Genomic DNA, 17,022 nt, shown 5'->3' with positions numbered 1-17,022 from the left:
TCAGTACACATTCAAATGAAGCCCTGAGGTCAGCCACACAAATTTCAGCTTCTTGTGATTTTGTCAGGGGGGAGCCGCTCCACTTCCTATCAATCCCACTTTAAAGAAACTGGGTGCAGTTCTGCTGGGGAAGCTGCAGGGGGCGCCTGCAAATTATTCCTCAATGAAAAAGTGTGAAAGGAGCTAAATGGCTAAAATAATTTACACCTATGTCTGGATTAAAAATCAACACACGCTGTATCCACTTCAGAGACACTGGCATTCTGTTAATGTACGTCGATTATTCCATTAAGAACTTACACCCTGACGTTCTCCATGGATGATCCCCGTTTACAGGAAAAAAGAAACTTTAGAAGAGTTGTCGAACCACGACAGAAACTGAAACCAATGAGGTAGCTTGTTGTGGTGGTGGACGGTTATTATGGCTCCTGTGAAACCTGAAGTTCAGAGAGCGGACGTCCTCGAGCGCTTTGAAGTTCTTTGTCATGTTGTTTGAATCACGATTATTTGACAGAAGTGAGGTTGATTCATTCTTTATGGCAGTGAGAGCTCCTGACGGTGGCCGGCTGATTGGCCCAGACAAAAAGTTCTGGCTCAGCAGAACTTGGTCTGATGAGCTCGACAGGTTAACCCTGCATGGACTTAACAAAATAATGAGCACATGAATTGTTTGTACAAACATCACCAGTATCTTTTTAGATAAGAGGAAGTGTAACTTTTTTTTCCACCCCAATTAAATTTTATTTATATAGCATCAATTTACAACAACAGCTGCCTTGAGGAGCTTTATATCGTAAGGTAAACACCCTACAATATTAGAAAGAACCCCAACAATCACACAACGCCCCGTGAGCGAGCACTTGGCAACTGTGGAAAGGAAAAACCTGCTTTTAACAGGAAGAAACCTCCAGCAGATCCAGCCTCAGGCAGCCATCTGCCACAACCGGCTGGGGGTGAGGAGAAAGAAGAGCAGAGAGAGAGACAGGGTAAAGGACATACTAATACAGTAGTGGTGTATAAACACACAGAGAGTGAAAAGATGAGTGAAGAAGAAATGCTCAGTGCATCATTTTAAGCCCCTCAGCAGCCTAAGCCTACTGCAGCGTAACTACAGCTGTGGTCAAAGGGTTACATGCACTCATCACGGGCATTAAAGTCATAGTAATGTTGTGCTTTTAATGATTTCTTTGTACTGTTCTTTTTCCAGGGTGGAATGACTGTACAGCACACATCTTTAAAAACAAATGGCATTCATATAATCAACCATATAAACTTCTGGGATGGTCTCCACCACACAGCAAGCCATAATATAAGTCAGATAATCCATTAAAAATGCTCCAAAAGCTATCAACGGTATGCACGCACGCACACACACACGACATCTAGTTTAAATGACTCAAAAGAGTGGCTGAGGCCTAGGAAACTCCAGTTATCTCCATCAGTCTTGTCAATGGTTCCTGAAGTTTCTCCTGCCCCCTGAAAAATCTCTTAAAAAGAATAAAATACAGTCGCCCTACTGTCCCATCTTTCTATGCAACTAAAATGCAATGAGCATTACGGTTTTAAATGTGTACAGAGAAGAAAAGAGAAGAAAACATATTAAAACTGGACTTGCTGTAATAAATTTCATCTAATAACTAAGATCATGAGATGATTTCGATGCTCGGTGTGCCTGAAGGTGGCTTTCCTGCGTCATGTTGTTGCTAGGGTTTAATATTTTTCCCGAAAATGACATGAATCAAATCCCGGGAAATGACGAGCCATTTCCCGGGAATCCCGGGAAAAAGTTTATTTATTTTTTATTTTAATTAGGCCTTCTGTAGCCTGTGTCGGCCTTAACCTATTCTGATATTGTAGAGGTAGCTTTCCAGCTATGTCCTGTTATGCCCAGTAGGGGGCAACGTCGGCTTGATTAACGCAATAAAACCTACATCTCGACATTGGAGTGCTCGAGCTATGCGGTCTTGTATCGTTCCTCAACACTCCCTTAACAAATATAATTCGAATATTCCTCCATTGTACATGGAATTATACCAAGCTATTTTACAACTGCTGGTGCAAAACAATACGGTTCATCTCCACAGCATTGATAAAGGCTCAGCCACGCTGTCGTGGCGACATCTGTTGCGCTATATCTCCACCAGTGGAACGCTGTAATAGTCATTGAAAAGTTAACTACCGTACTACACTATAATATGGCATAACACAGGGCCTTGAGTAATGCACCACGACTTGGTCATTGCCATTCTGGCAACAACAAATTTATAACACCGTGTCTGAGGGTTAAAGTAGGTTCGCTGTGAATCGTCTATTGAAAAACTGGCCAATCCTTATAGCCTAAAAAATATACATTTTACTCAACTCCATTTTAAAAGCGAAATATGTTAAAGCAATCTATTTCATGATCATTTCTTCACACATTAGGCCCGTATCCTAATTCATGATTGTTAGTAAGCGGCTGCAAACGAGGAAAAGAAACACTCGAAGTTAAACAGATATTTCTTTATTGTTCAGGGCAGGCATATTTTATAGGCTATATAATGCAATATAACAATATATAATAATATAAAATTATATAATACAAAATACCTTAGGGTAAACACATTGCCTACGATTTCAACAAATTAAAGAGGAAAAAAGCACAACTGTGTAATACCTCTATTAAACGCTTGAGATGAAGCTGAAGCCTTAAACGGAGGCTGAACGTGCCTGAAATGAAGAGTAATGCTTTTCGCATTAAACGAACCCTTCTCTCAATATTTCCTTAAATTTAACATTCTGAAGCTTTCCTTTCTTTCTGAAAGTCAAATCGACGCGCGCGACTTTTTTCCCGGTTTCCCGTCTAACGTTTCCCGGGAAACGGGAAATGGTTCTGATCGCATTTCCCGGGAATCCCGGATCCCGGGATTAAACCCTAGTTGTTGCTGCTCGGGTGGAGCATGGAGCTGATGCTGGTGCTAACGGCATTAAAAGCAACATGTCACTCAGAAACTGCCCTCTGCTACCGGCACCAAAACAGAGGACATGTATCTACCAAGGCTACTGTTCAAATTGTCCTGGGTTTGATTTTTACACAACTGGGCCAATTCCATATCCTCCAATTGTGTCTGCCTTCCATGTGGCTGACTAATTTTAGCTTGGCTACGGGGCATTATTAAAAGAAATAACTTTCTCATACACTCCTCCTGAGATCTCTGGCTGACATGAGAAACAACACAGAGAAAACTACATTTAAACAATACAAATCACAAGTGACTGGAATTAAAATGCTTCATCCTGAGAAAAGGGACACATATTTTAGGTAAATTGCTGGATTTTTTTTTATTACAGCCCCGGCCCAACAGTAAACTTTCCAGAAAACTGTTAAAACGGTATGAAAAAAATAACTGGGCCAGCTTTAGAAGTGAGTGGAGTACACCCACTCCATAAATGATAAATCCTCCAGGAGGCTTTTTACAGGCCGAGCCAAAGGCAAGTCCGCCCCAGCAGGCTCTGAGAGAGACTGCTGTTTTATATGCTGCACGTTCCTCGATGCAGTTCCCCTCCATCAAAATCTTTAACACACAGGACCCAAACTATGTCAACACAACAGCGAAGTGAAGGAGATGTGCTAGAGCGGGTTACTCTAAAAACACAGTCCCTCTCTAAAACATGACGTAGAACAGAAGCAGCTCCGGATTAAAGCATCACCTCCCGACCCCTTCTTCAGCATGTTCTCATGGTCATTGACCTTTTAACCTCAGAGCTTTCACGGTGGTCTCACTCTGTGTTAGTTCTTCTGAGAAAAAAAAAAAGTCTCACTTTCCATTCATTTACTTGTTTCAGAGTGATGTTCAGTATGGGAAGCATTATGATGGGCCAGCATCAGCAAAGCAGGGTGCTTGCTGCGGCAGGCTGTGTGTGAGGAATGTCTGGGTCTGGGGCATATGACGTTTCCTCTGTGGGTTTTTTGTAGCGCTCCTTTTCTCTTTCTCTGTATGGTCCCAAAGTACGCTGCAGTTCACCAAATAAGGGCATTAAAGGAGGAATGCTGCATTAGACTGAAAGGCATCTTTCCCTCTTTTCATGGACAAAACAGAACAGCTTTGAGGGTCTCCTTGTTCACCGCTGTCTACATGGTGAAAAATATCAGACAATATCGTCGCTCCAAGATAAGTTAAACAATCTTAGATTCAAGGAACCCGGTTTTCTTCTCATTTTCTGTCATACGCAGTATATACGCTGTCCCAGAGCCGGATACTCATATTAAGCGTGACCAAAGGTTCAAGGTCAGTTTACGTCCAGTTAAAAAAAACTCTTGGAAAAGAGATACCCTTAATGATTATCCCCAGCACACAGCTCTGGCTGTGCGCACAGAACCCCCACCTATCTGTTTTTCATCCCTTGCGTTTGCATGGAGAAGCCAATCAGAAGAAAGCTGGCTTAAATGGAGGGGTGTCTTAAAGCTAAAGGAACTAAGTGGCAGGGATGAGCATCCATCCATTTTCTTCCACTTATCCGGAGCCGGGTTACGGGGGCAGCAGCCTAAGCAGAGAAGCCCAGATTTCTCGCTCCCCAGCCACCTTCTCCAGCTCATCCGGGGTGGGGGGACCCCGACGCGCTCCCAGGCCAACCGAGAGATATAATATCTCCAGCGTGTCCTGGGTCTGCCCCGGTGCCTCCTCCTGGTAGAACATGCCCGGAACAGCTCACCCAAGAGGGGGCCAGGAGGCATCCTAGTCAGATGCCCGAGCCACCTCAACTGGCTCCTCTCGATGTGGAGGAGCAGCGGCTCTACTCTGAGCCCCTCCCGAATGACTGCGCTCCCCCAGGGATAAGCATGATTTTTTTTTTTGCATTTTTGGCCACAGCAGCTTTTGTAGACAGTGGAGAGAGACAGGAAATGGGGGAAAGAGACGGGAAGACACGCAGGCAAACTGGCGACGGGCCAGGACGCGAACCCGCACCGCAACACGCCATATGTATGTGGTTGCCGGCTTCACCACTAAGCCACCCAGGCGCCCGACAGAGCATTTTTCAGAGCACAACTAAAAGCACTTTACCCTACGAGCCACATTTAACCATAATTCATACAGTGCTGTATTCTATAGACTTTAAGGACTTTATGGAAGTTAGAGAAACTTCATTTTCCCGATAGGTCCTGGAGAATGCCAACTATACAACAGAGATTCTAGTTGGCTTTTCCGTGTGTCTGGAGAAGTCCAAGAAGCTGGAGAAGCACAACACAATGGTGCAACACAGACACATGAAATTAAAATATTGGCTCTATTGTGCCCTATGACTACTTAGAGCTATCTTACAGCAACTTAGTCTGACTGAATGAATGGATGTGGACCATAATTATATTCAAAACTATAAACGCACACTTTTTTTGAAACATCATGATATGAAAGCTATTAAATGAGGTTCCAAATCCAGTTGTTTCCTGTTATGAGAGGCTCGGCAGGGTGAGACTATTGATGAGCAGCAATACAAGTGGAGATAATGTGACTGTAGAAGCTAATAAAGACAAAGAGTGGGTAGATGTGGCTCGTGTAAAGCTCTCTGGTATATAAAAGCCACATCAGGGGAACGGGAAACATAGATGTCAAGCTCAAACGTATCCTTTCTGCCTTCCATTGGGTGGCTCGAGCCACTCTGTCAACAACGATGAGCCTGATGACTTTGAGAACACTAACGTGTTGTTAATAATAAGCTCTGAGGGTTTGGAGAGGTCCTATCTTCAGGGCTCTGGAGCACAAAGCGGCCATTTCCCTGACCCACTTTTCCTGCCGTGTGGAGCAGATGAAAAGACCGAAGGACAATGAGGCAGACAGTTTTGGAATCACTGTTACAATGAGAGGAAAACAACTGCACACCAGCCTGGGTGTCACTGGAAACACATTACACAGTGGAAACGTGCACACGCACGCTCGAAAACACACCACATTTCCTCCCATTGTCATCACTGGCAAGAGAAAAGAGATTCACCACGCACTGCTGTAACGTCATCTCATCGCCTTCCCCCCTCGCTGTCCTACTCACCCACTAAAATAAAGACAAAAAGGTAAAGGTAAACACTCCTGTGCTTTCTGCAGGACGCATGAGAAAGTCACCGCCTGTGTTTCTAGCAGGCTGGCCTGTAGTGTGCAGCCCCCAGTGTTTACACACAAGCAGCCTAATCTCCAGCCCGATCGGCTGGTGTGGGTTTGGTCACCCATGTCGCATTCCCCTGGCAACACTAAAACCAGGCACAGGCTCGGAGCGGGCAGAGGAGACGTCCCAGCCCTTTCCTCTCTGTAGCCATCGGTGCCTTCTGCTGGACTCCCCCGTGTTTAAGTCTCCACATCATTAAAAACTATCACTTTTACATATTTCAGGTGAAGTGATTCTGTCCATTCACCCCTCCATGAACGAGTTTCTGGTGAGGTGGCACATTTTCAACACTGCTGACTTTATGTTTTTGTCAACCTTCAGTATCAAGATCACATTCCCACAAAAAACTGAGAGCACACGACAAACACTGCAATACTTCACAGGTTCATCCGCACAGCAGAAGCAAGCAGAGCAAACACATCGTGGGAGAGTATTTAAAATTGGAAATGTGGGGTTTAATTAAACTACGACATGTTTTTAGTAGGAGCATCACATGACTTTAAGCACATGTGCCCACTAACTGCATGCTTTATCCACAATATCATTTTATACGGAGAACCAGGCATGGGGTCAAATTTGAGCACAATTTAACAGCTGAGGTTAAACACAGACAATACAAATATTGATTGCTTATTTAAGAGGCATTTAGGTTTATTCATCGCTCCAGTCAAGTGGTTGGAACCCAGTTTATCCTTTATACACCTGCTTTGGTCTACTTTTCACCTTGTTTGCTTACAACTCTTAAAATGGAGAATGGTGCTGGTGTCTGTGGCTGCGTAACATCCAACACTGTTAACCTGCACTGTATATTAATGAAATATAAATAACTACTTTACTACTCTGTCAGTTTAACAGACTAGCATTTCCAACCAGTGAGTGGAGCAACATTTAACTGTCCAATCAACAAGTTGCATACATTCCTTTTTTTATAAGAGATAAATGATCATATACGTAACATTAAATATGCTTTAAAAAAAAAAAAAAAAAACAATTACAAATGAAGCTTGAATTTAAACGTCTCACACTTCAGCAGCTCATTTGCTAAACAATAAGTTACTTTTCCAGCAGTGTTAGAAGCAGCTGGTCTGTGGGCTGCTGCTCTCATTACGTTTGTGCTGTTGGTGCTCATTAGCTTAGCTCCTGTGGTGGAGGGCCAAAGTCAGAGATTAGAGCTTATTCATGGTGAAAGTGTAAAAACCTGTCCCTGCAGCCATGGTCCATCATCTGTGCTTCATGCTGCTTTTTTTGGTCCCCCCCCCCCCCCACATTTCTTCCTCTTCAAGGTGAACTCCACTGTTGTTCCCTTTCCTGTTCAAGCCAACTTTTCAGCTAATCTATGACTTAAGCACAGCGTCATCCCAGTCGGGCTGCATACCCAAAAATCCTTTACGCTGTGTCGCCAAATACCTACATAAACAGACGCAAGCGCGATGCCATGAATTCCACTGAAGAGTCTCTATTTTAGCCCGTCTTATGAGCCTCGGGAGAAGCACAGCTTTTCCACGGCATCGAACACTGCACAACATCAATAACTGTTATACTGAATCTTGGGCCTGTCTAGACAGTTTATAGTTGATTTCAGTAACATAATCACAGTTGCCAGCCGCAGCTTCCCACACACTTGCAGCAGAGAGTGTCACTCATTTCCCACAACAAATGCCAACAAAGTCACATTAGAGGGAAAGACTCAGCTGGCACATCACCTCTGCACACAGCGTACCACTTTTTTTTAACACAGTGCACACTGATTTTGCTAAGCCTTTTTTATGTATAGAAACATGACCTTATGTTACATATCAACATTTCTCTTAAGCATACTGAGATAGGAGGGGCGTTTTTTAGCCATATTACACAGCCCTAATAAGCAGTTTCCAAGACATCTTTACAAACATCACACAAGAGTATAATAAAGTAAGATCAACAGTTATTATAGAAAACGCTCCTCTCAAGAAAGGGAGTGACACTGTTTGTGAAAGGCGTGATAGGGCTGAGTGAAACTGGATTCAACAGCAAAGCTCTGCAGCACAAGCCTCAGTCAAAACAACTCCACTTTTGCCCCAGTGTCTTCAGTATCACAGAGCCCGACCACCCAGAATAAACTGCATATAAAACATGGACCTAGAAAAGCATGACATCATCACTTGGTTTCTGGACTCTCCTGTTGGGGTTTTGGAGCCAGAAGTCTCCCTATTTGGACAATAAGGTGGAGTGCTATGTTATTGGCTAATGCTAACAAGCTTGGTTAGTCAGCTGCTTCCATAAACTATACATGTGCAACACACAGTCATCAGCTATGGCCCGCACTTCAAGCCTTAGAAAATCCAAACAAACAAGTCACCCACCACACAGTTGTTATAAAAGTGCAAATGACCCATAAAACTGTTTGAAATGTGTATTTTAGCCCAGCGGTTCACCTCTCTGTGATACACACTTTTGAAAATGAGCAGCTCTGATGTTCACCTTCACAGCCAGGCTTCCATGCCCCTACAGAAGAGAAGGTCTGAGCAAGGAACAACGTGCACTACTCACCGATTCGTCCAAAGCAAAGCGCAGACAGCCATGTTCGTACAGCACAAAAAATCTCCGTTGCCATTTCTATGAGAAGAAATTGAGTATTAGCGGTTAGCCTCACTTTTACTGACTTCAGAAGGGTCTTTAATGGCATCTTATTCAGTATTTCTCTCACAGGGCATTTCCGATTATTTGGGGGAGGTATGCGAGTATGAATGTGCATACAGTGCATTGTAAAACCATTTTATAGAACATGCAGGCATACAACACAGCCCTTACCCGAGATCTTTGCATAGGATTGTCAAAGTCTGTTCCTTCAGGGGCCAAGCAGAGCCATCCACCATAAATAGGTTTAGCCTGTAAAAAGAAAGATGAGAAAAAAAAGCAACAACAACAACAATTTAGGTAAAGCTCTGGTGTGGGGGAGGGGAAGGAGAGAGAGAGGAACTTTTTTTGGGATCTGGATGTTCATGCAGTTCATTTACACATAAAACCACTTTGTGTGCCTTATGAAGTAATAACTCTATATGAAGACATGCTTGAGTGCCTCTTTATACCCATGAGACCCATATGACAGACTGAATGACTGATGGCATGTTGAACTGAAAAGTACCTCAGTATAAAAGATGGACACTTCCAGAGACACTGAACACGAAGCATGATTTCACACTGAATCTCTCTGCTCTAAGTGTTAACCATTAGCAGCACTCACTCTCCCACCTCTCCCACAAACCCAACCTAAAAAGCTTCTTCTGGAAAGTAAATGCATCCAGATATTCGATTGCTATTCTAATTCTCCTCCATGTCAATGCATGCCTCCCATAAATCTATACATGTCTAATTGAACTTGCCCTGACATGCCTGTGAAGGGAGTTTTGATGGGCTGAACCCATTATAAAAGTTATTTAGCACGGGGCAGTGTGGTATAGTTCAAACCTGGAGATAAGAGCTCACATTTTCGTACAGTTCGACATGCATAACGTGGCAGTATTCGTCCACTAACAAGCACTGATTTGTTGGCACATACAGATGTGTACACAGGGAGATGGCAAAATTCTTGTCACACAAACATGGATGTGGAAAGTGTAAACACTGCATTTGTATCTGTGTATTGAAGAGTTAAGGCACAGCTATGGCTGCTAAGCATGTGGCCTGCAGTGTAGCTGTCACTACCTCCTTAGTCTGCAGTGGTTTTCCAGATACTGCATGGGGGGATAGGAACATCAGCCTGTTTGCACAGGTGAGATCCAACTCTGACCTACAAATGAAAACTCACATGGTAGCTGTCTACACCTGTAAATCCAGCTTAATTTAGGCTTTAGACTCTCTGTGATCACCTGTTCTTATTAGACAACAGGTGTTCTTAACATATTTTTTAATAACTTTTCATTGTGTTCTCAGCTCACAACTGCTGCATTACAGGAGCTAAAAGTACTTCCTGGGCAGATCTTCAATCAGTTCTATAATTGTGCTGCCACTTGGCAGCATAAACATAATTATATCATTGACTGCATAGTATTGTGATGGATTTCACTGACATGCAAAATAAGCCATCAATGACACAGATGACAGAATGTTGGCTTCTTAATAAAGCGGTTATGTAAAGGTGCACGGGGTGTCATTAAAAAGCTCCGATTATCCCAGTGTAAATGTTTCTCCCAGCACTGCTTCCCCTCTGAAGACACCAAATACATTTCAACGCAGTGTCAAAGTCTCTACTGCATACGACAATCACTATGGCTGTGCTAGTTTCTCTCACAGCATGTGGGGTGAAGACCAGCAGTGGAGCAGGGCAGGAAAAAAAAAAATCATTAGAGAAAATAGGAGATGATAGTATTACCAGATCTGATGAGAGCTTGGTACTCTAGCATCAGTGCTTCCCAACAAGTTTTAGTCTAAAACCGAAGCTGGACAAGCTAACTCCAGTATGATTACAGGAGAGCTGGTCTTTGATAGAGCACTTACTAGCTTACTCCTGAGTTACAGCTGAACCACCCAACAGATGCTTATGTTCAAAGGCAGAGGAAGTTATAACATTGAGCTGTATAATTTTCTTCTACACAGAATAACAATGAAAATTTGAGAAACTTCCTTTTTTTTCCTCCCCTGTGCACTTATCAGTGAGAGGAGATTCAATAGCTAACACGAGTTTACATTAACCTAGAGTTTGTAGTTTTCAGGGTTCAACGTAAGCCGTTACCCCGATGGCCTGGGGTAAGTAAAAAACATGTCGAGCAAATTGATCGGTCATGCTGCTGCTGAACAGAGCTCCTTCAGCGCAAACCAAAGGCCAAAACCAGCGCTAGCTCTAACTGCAACTCTGAGGAGCAAGTTTATTCTAGCTGGGGGTGCTGTTTCACTGTCCGAGCCTGTTGCTGACAAAAACAAATGCAGCTGGGTGTGGACACCAGGGGACCCATGTGAAAGTTATCTCATTATCACAGCAGTGATCCTCCACACAAAAGACTCTTAACAGCACCGACAGGCACAGAACCATGGATATGATCTGCAGCCTCTTGGGCGTGGAGAGCAGCCTGCAGTTAGTAACTGCGCTGGAACATTTGGTACGTGTTAAACCCATAAGCTCGCTCATAACCTCAAATAGTGGGATGTTGAGCAGCTGCCGGTGGGAATCTCTGCTCAAATTTCCCCAACCCCGCACTTCCTTTCTCTCCCTGTGACTCCTGCTCCCACTCCTCAAGTCCCAACACATCCCAGCCTGTCTTTCTCTGGGTCTCCCACGTGTGTGTGTAAACTTTCACCTGACTGCATCCTCCATCACCGTCTTGCCTCCCACCACCTCTCCCTGAAAGCATGATCACTTTTCTTCAACGGGAAGAGACCACCAGGTTTGCCCAGCAGCTCCACTATGTGAGCACAAAGTGACCGAGCGAACACTGACCAAAGACAGGGACCCTGTCGGGGGACACACAACCTCCTTTTGTGCATGCCGACTGTAACAAAAGAATCTGAACCAAGCTCCTCCCACAGCCCCACCTTTTAATCCAACAGCGTGAACAGAGAGAGTGTGTTTACACTGGACACTATCCTTCAGACATTCGACGCTTCCCTTTGCATAACATTTCAGTGTGGGCTGTGTGTTTTAAAGCTGAATTCGCAATCTTCAGCTCCCGCTGAGCTCTGAATAACTTCTATTTGATTTAGGACTGAAATTCACTTAGCTAAATCAACTGGCCGTGTGTTTGAACAGCATTAAGCAGCTTTAGAGGAGCCTTCTTTTCACTGGGTTGTTGAGTTTATCCCCTCAGTCTCAGCCTGGATCAGTGTCTCAACACTGCGAACATTTGTATAACTCCTAACCCTTATCTTGGACCTGCTGAACATGACTCAGAAGTTTAACACTGTTTAAGGGGTGTTACATAACATAGGTTTATGCCAGCGGTGGGCTGGTGTCTGATGCACAGGGCTAACTGGTTTGAGGACTGTCCAGATAGAATCCTTATAAAAGGCACTCATGCAGCTGTTTGGATAGCTCATGGACTGAAGACATTTTCCAAAGCCTGTGGGTGACTGGGACAACACTGATGAGCAAAGACTGATTGAGGATCTTTCTATAATGCCAGAAAAGTAAGCCTCTCTGGTGCCCTGTGTCATCATATGGGCTGTGGGAGAGAGTGTGGGCCAGGTCACAGGGAGATTAGAGGAAGTGATGTAACCGTTACCCAATCCATCCAGGACCCCAGTGTCTGAAGGGTTAAAGCCTAATAAACTCTTTTGAAGAAAAAAAAAAAGAAAGAAAGAAGCGTGTGCCCCCACACACTTGCAGAACAGAAGAAGATGCTGACGTTGCCGTTATGGCTCTTAAGCCACGTCCACGGGCCCATCTGGGCCTCATCATCTGGGATCAATTACAGGATACAACAGAGACTAAACTAATGATCTGAGTGAGAGAGACTAAAAAAAAAACATAAAACTAGCTCACGATATGATCACAGCTGAATGCAGGCCTCACCTCACCATCCACTCCATGATACCCGTGTGGAGCTATAAACACTGTAATGTTTAATGATCATACAACATGGAGTTTTTTTATTATTGTTCAGGCTTGTTTTTTTTTTAAACTGAAGTATGAACTGAATTGTGGTTTTGAGAATTTTCTACAAAATAATAAAGTAAAGTGTGATATACCCCTTTTCCACTGACAGTGCTGATGCCCAGTCAGGAAAGTAATCTAGGTACTGTGGTTACAAAACTGCACCCACAGTTTTAAGGGGTACCTTTAAAAAAAAATTCACCAACAACTTGTGACAGAAGCTGTCCACTATGATTTTCTTTCTGTGAAAATTAAGAGCTGCTAGTAGCACAACCTAACAATTATTTCTCAAACCCATCCAAACGTGAGCTGGTCCTGGAACAGGACAAATGCAGACTGGGCTATCCAGTAGAACTAAGTGATTAATCAAATTCTTTAATTAAATTAACATCTTGGCTTCCAAAGATTATGTAAGCTAGATAATCAGGACAAAACTACTTTTTTGGGATATGTTTGCTACAAAGTTACAGTTTTGTCCTGTGTCTAAATCAAGCACACCCCTCTGCAGTGTGTTTTCCTTCCTAAAATCCTAAGGTCACTCATTGTTTAGTTCAGCTTGAGACAAGATCACAGAAAGACGCCTGAGTCAAAAAGTCATAAAGGGTTTCCATATTACTGCCTTTGTTGCTGGATCACCAAGAGTCCCTCATCTTGTCAGCACACAATCAAGGCTGGCTGTTGGCTCTGAGACTGGCTTAAAGGGCAAATACACCCATATGGGCTCAACTCCCTGCACGATGATCCTGTGTCCCTCACCACCTCCACCTCTTCTTTGTTTATTTCCTTTTTATTTGAATTAGGTTGTATTTAAAGTTCAAGATCATCTCATATATTTAAAAAAAAATAAAAGAAAACATTTAAGTGATCAAACAAAGGTTGCAAATAATCAAGGCTACAATCACTGACCAAACAATTGTGATTATGGTTGTTGAAATAATTGAGCATCTTTGTGATGTGAAAGGCCATAGCACATCACTTCATACTCAACCATTCAGCTCCCTGCGCCCCGTGGATGGATGACCCTTCCCTCTAGAGGGAGCAAGTGGACTCAAACTATACCATCAGAATGACCTCCACAGACACCAAGGGGTTAAAGGTTAATCTTTTTCCCCCCTTTGTCGCCTGTCTGTATAATAAGGAAGTAAAGAAGAAACCACAGAGTTCCTGTGATTCAGCCAAATTACTCGACCACAACTTTCTTCACACATATCTGTAACTGCAATGCTGTCTGAAACGTGCTTAAAAGACTGATCGCACCCCAGACGGAGGAAGGCTCTCTCTTTATTGACGTGATCGTTATAAATCAGCCCAACTCATTAAGAAGGCTGTGGCAACCTCTTCTCGTTTAAATATAACATAATACAGCTTTCCAGCAACAAGCCTGTAACTGTCAGCCTCCATTCTCCCAACCCTGATCAGCTAACCAGTGACATTTTTCCATTTGACAAAGTTTGTCATAAAAAGCTCTTAAACGTTTTCGGCTTACCTGGGTTAAATCCTGATCCGTCAGTAGGTGCAGCTCCCGTGGTTTGAAGCAGTTCTGACATTTACTTTTGTTGAAGAAGTTTGCCTGGAATTTCCTACAGGGATTTTCTTTAGCGGCAGACATTATATTTCACCACTTAACAATAATTTTTTTAAAAAACAAAAATTTCTGGAATAACTTCTTTGTAGAAACGGAGGATTGTAATCCCACTGTTTTCTTGTGCGTCTATTCTATCCTGACTTGGGAAAAGCTCCGGCACACCGAGGCACTGTCGAGTTAAAATAGGAAAAAAAAAAAGAAAAGAAAAAGACCAAGGCAAGAGTCTAACTGTTCTGGGACGACGTTCAAAGCTTCTTTTATCTCTTTAGCTGTATCCAATTGCTGCCTCCCAATAAATAATTAGCTGCCATCAAGCCAGCCTTCTCGTCCTTCAGTGATGAATGCTTTTCAGTCCATGGCCTGCAACCACAAAGCGGAGCGGAGAGAAGGTGGCTAATATCCTGTTAGCTTTCCAGTGGGTTTCCAGATCAATAACGTGATGGCGTGAGTCGCAGAAGCAACATTGGTACACAGTTATCGCCTTCAGGCTCCGGGAAAACGGTGTCATTTAAGTGACAACACACTCCCATGTGAAAGACCCGATTCAAAAGAAAGCTCGCAGTCAGACAGGAGGCTGCTATCCCGTCCGCAGCGGTCGGTCCATGCGAAGTTCATCCAGTGCTCCCTTGCTAAGCTAGCCCAGTTAGCTAACACAGAGATAGCCTAGCTAATGAAATCCTTCCCTGCTGGCGTATTGAACTTTTTAAAGAAAAGGAGTCGGTCAAAAAATCCAAAAGCTTCATGTGCTTTCCTCCCAGGTGGAAAGGCAGTATGCAGGGCGAGCACCTCTCGGCCAGTCACAGATGCCAAAACAAGTATTTAGGGCTTGGTTCCATAACTAGCCTGGTTAGCAGCAATGGGTTTATTTTCTTCTTTCCCAACGGAGTGAGGGGGGGAAAGCAGAGGGAGCGCAAACACACGCACGCGCACACGCACGAACAGGCGCTCCAACGGGCTCTCGCGATAACTGCTCACTGCCGCCATCCACCGAAAGAAGATGGTTAATGAAATGTTTCACTTTACAGTTTGACACCATTTGACACTGAAGAAAGTGGATTAACTAGAGTAAGAAGAGTAATCTTCAGTAAGAAAATATTTGGGAAAATGAAAAATAGGCCTCGTCACGTGTACATTATTGTATGAAAATCTGACACTTTATTAAACAGTCCATAACCCAGCAATAAAAGTTAATAGAATTAATCCCACTTCGACTGGTGACAACAGGAATTGTTTGTTTATTATTTCTATCTTTATTTTGAAAGGAAGTTCTACCGATATCATACAATAACACAAATATATACCATTTTCTGTCTTTTTATTTTCCATTACTTTTTAAATGAACAATAGTATAATATATAATTTGGGAAACATAAGTTTCCTTAAAACAGCAGCACAATGCAAACACTCTGAAGACCAAGTCCAAGAGACACTCTCACTTATCGCCCAGCCCTTTATGCTGGCAACAAGGAAACATGCCTCAGATGCTGTGCACCACATATGTGTGTATTAATGGCTGACTCAAGCAGAGGCTATTATAAGCAGCGGGTTGCAGTGGACAGCAGCACACAGAGGAACGGAGCGGTGTGAATGGACGAGGGACTCCGAGGGAGGAGAAGGGCCTCTGTTACCTAACTAAACCCTGAAAACAACAACGGCCAGTCTTGCTGAAGGATTAGCTCCTGGCCAGTGCTGTAAGTGAACCAATAATAACACAGATTATAGGTTTGTGTGTGCCCGTTGTGTGATTGCTATAGATATGCACTTCACAAGCTGACTTAACCTCCAGTCATGTGTCAGTCCAAACATGGGGCTAAGCTGGGAATTGGATCTCTGGATCATCATGAGTTTTAATGTGGATTAGGTGTTACCTTAATGTGTTTTTCTCAAGTAGAGCAGGACAAGTAAGGTTATTCATTACTTATAAATGCGAGGCTCCCTGGTTGCCCCCTCCTCGGGGGATCCTGTGACATTATCCTGGAGGTGACATAGTGCAAGAAAATTCTGTGGCCAGAATATATTTAGCTGTTCTCCTCAAACTCACTTTACATGGCAAGTGTGTAGGAAGGTGTCCAAATGCAAACTGTTAACCCAGGACATTTAACACAGTTACAACAGGACAACAGAGTCAAAGCAACTGTGCCTAATAAACTGGTCTCAAAGTCTCTTCTGATATATGGACAGTACAAATGACATTTGTTAGTATCGGGCATGTGCTTATCTGCTTTTTAGCTACAATTTCGAAGAGACTGTCAATACTACTCTGACATCTGTACAAAAACATGAAGTTGGATCAACAGCTGACTATCTCAGCTTAGCACCTTGACTGGAAGCAGAGGGAAACAGAAAGCTCAGCTCTGTCTAAAGCTAGAAATGCAGCCTTCTACAACTGTAAAGATTGCTATTTAACATAACAGTTCATATGTAAAATAACAACAAACAAACAAAAGAAAGCATATGTGCTTTTCACTTAGATTTACTATAGATTTGCTGGCAGGGTTTCTCTTTATGTACAGTGGTTATCACAGTCATCAGTTCGAGAGCAGGAGAGGGCACGTATTCCTGGACGGCCTGCGTCAGGAAGGGCATCCGATGTAAAAATCTGCCAAATCAAACACGTGGATCCATCCGATGTCTTTCTTAATAAGGGAGCAGCGAAAAGAAGCTTTATTCTAGGCTAACTAGCTTTTTAATTTTTACTCTCCCCACCCTGACCTGTCTGTTATTTCTTCTACAGAAC

At 43.3% G+C, this 17,022-nt stretch overlaps 1 protein-coding gene across 3 annotated transcripts in view; it reads right to left on the bottom strand.

The window, feature by feature from the left end:
* Positions 1 to 15,172, bottom strand: part of LOC115797862 (myosin phosphatase Rho interacting protein) — a 43,490-nt gene extending 28,318 nt beyond the window's left edge. For all 3 annotated transcript variants that reach the window (XM_030754391.1, XM_030754392.1, XM_030754393.1), the window contains exons 1-3: positions 14,187 to 15,172; positions 8,926 to 9,003; positions 8,665 to 8,730 (exon numbers count right to left, since the gene is read on the bottom strand). In XM_030754391.1, the coding sequence (XP_030610251.1) occupies positions 8,665 to 8,730; positions 8,926 to 9,003; positions 14,187 to 14,309 (267 nt within the window). In that variant the 5' untranslated portion in view covers positions 14,310 to 15,172. The remainder of the gene's footprint in view (positions 1 to 8,664; positions 8,731 to 8,925; positions 9,004 to 14,186) is intronic.
* Between the last annotated feature and the right edge of the window lie 1,850 nt (positions 15,173 to 17,022).

Source organism: Archocentrus centrarchus, chromosome 19, assembly GCF_007364275.1.
Source record: "Archocentrus centrarchus isolate MPI-CPG fArcCen1 chromosome 19, fArcCen1, whole genome shotgun sequence".
Lineage (NCBI taxonomy): Eukaryota > Metazoa > Chordata > Actinopteri > Cichliformes > Cichlidae > Archocentrus > Archocentrus centrarchus.
This window is presented reverse-complemented; position numbering and strand designations above follow the sequence as displayed.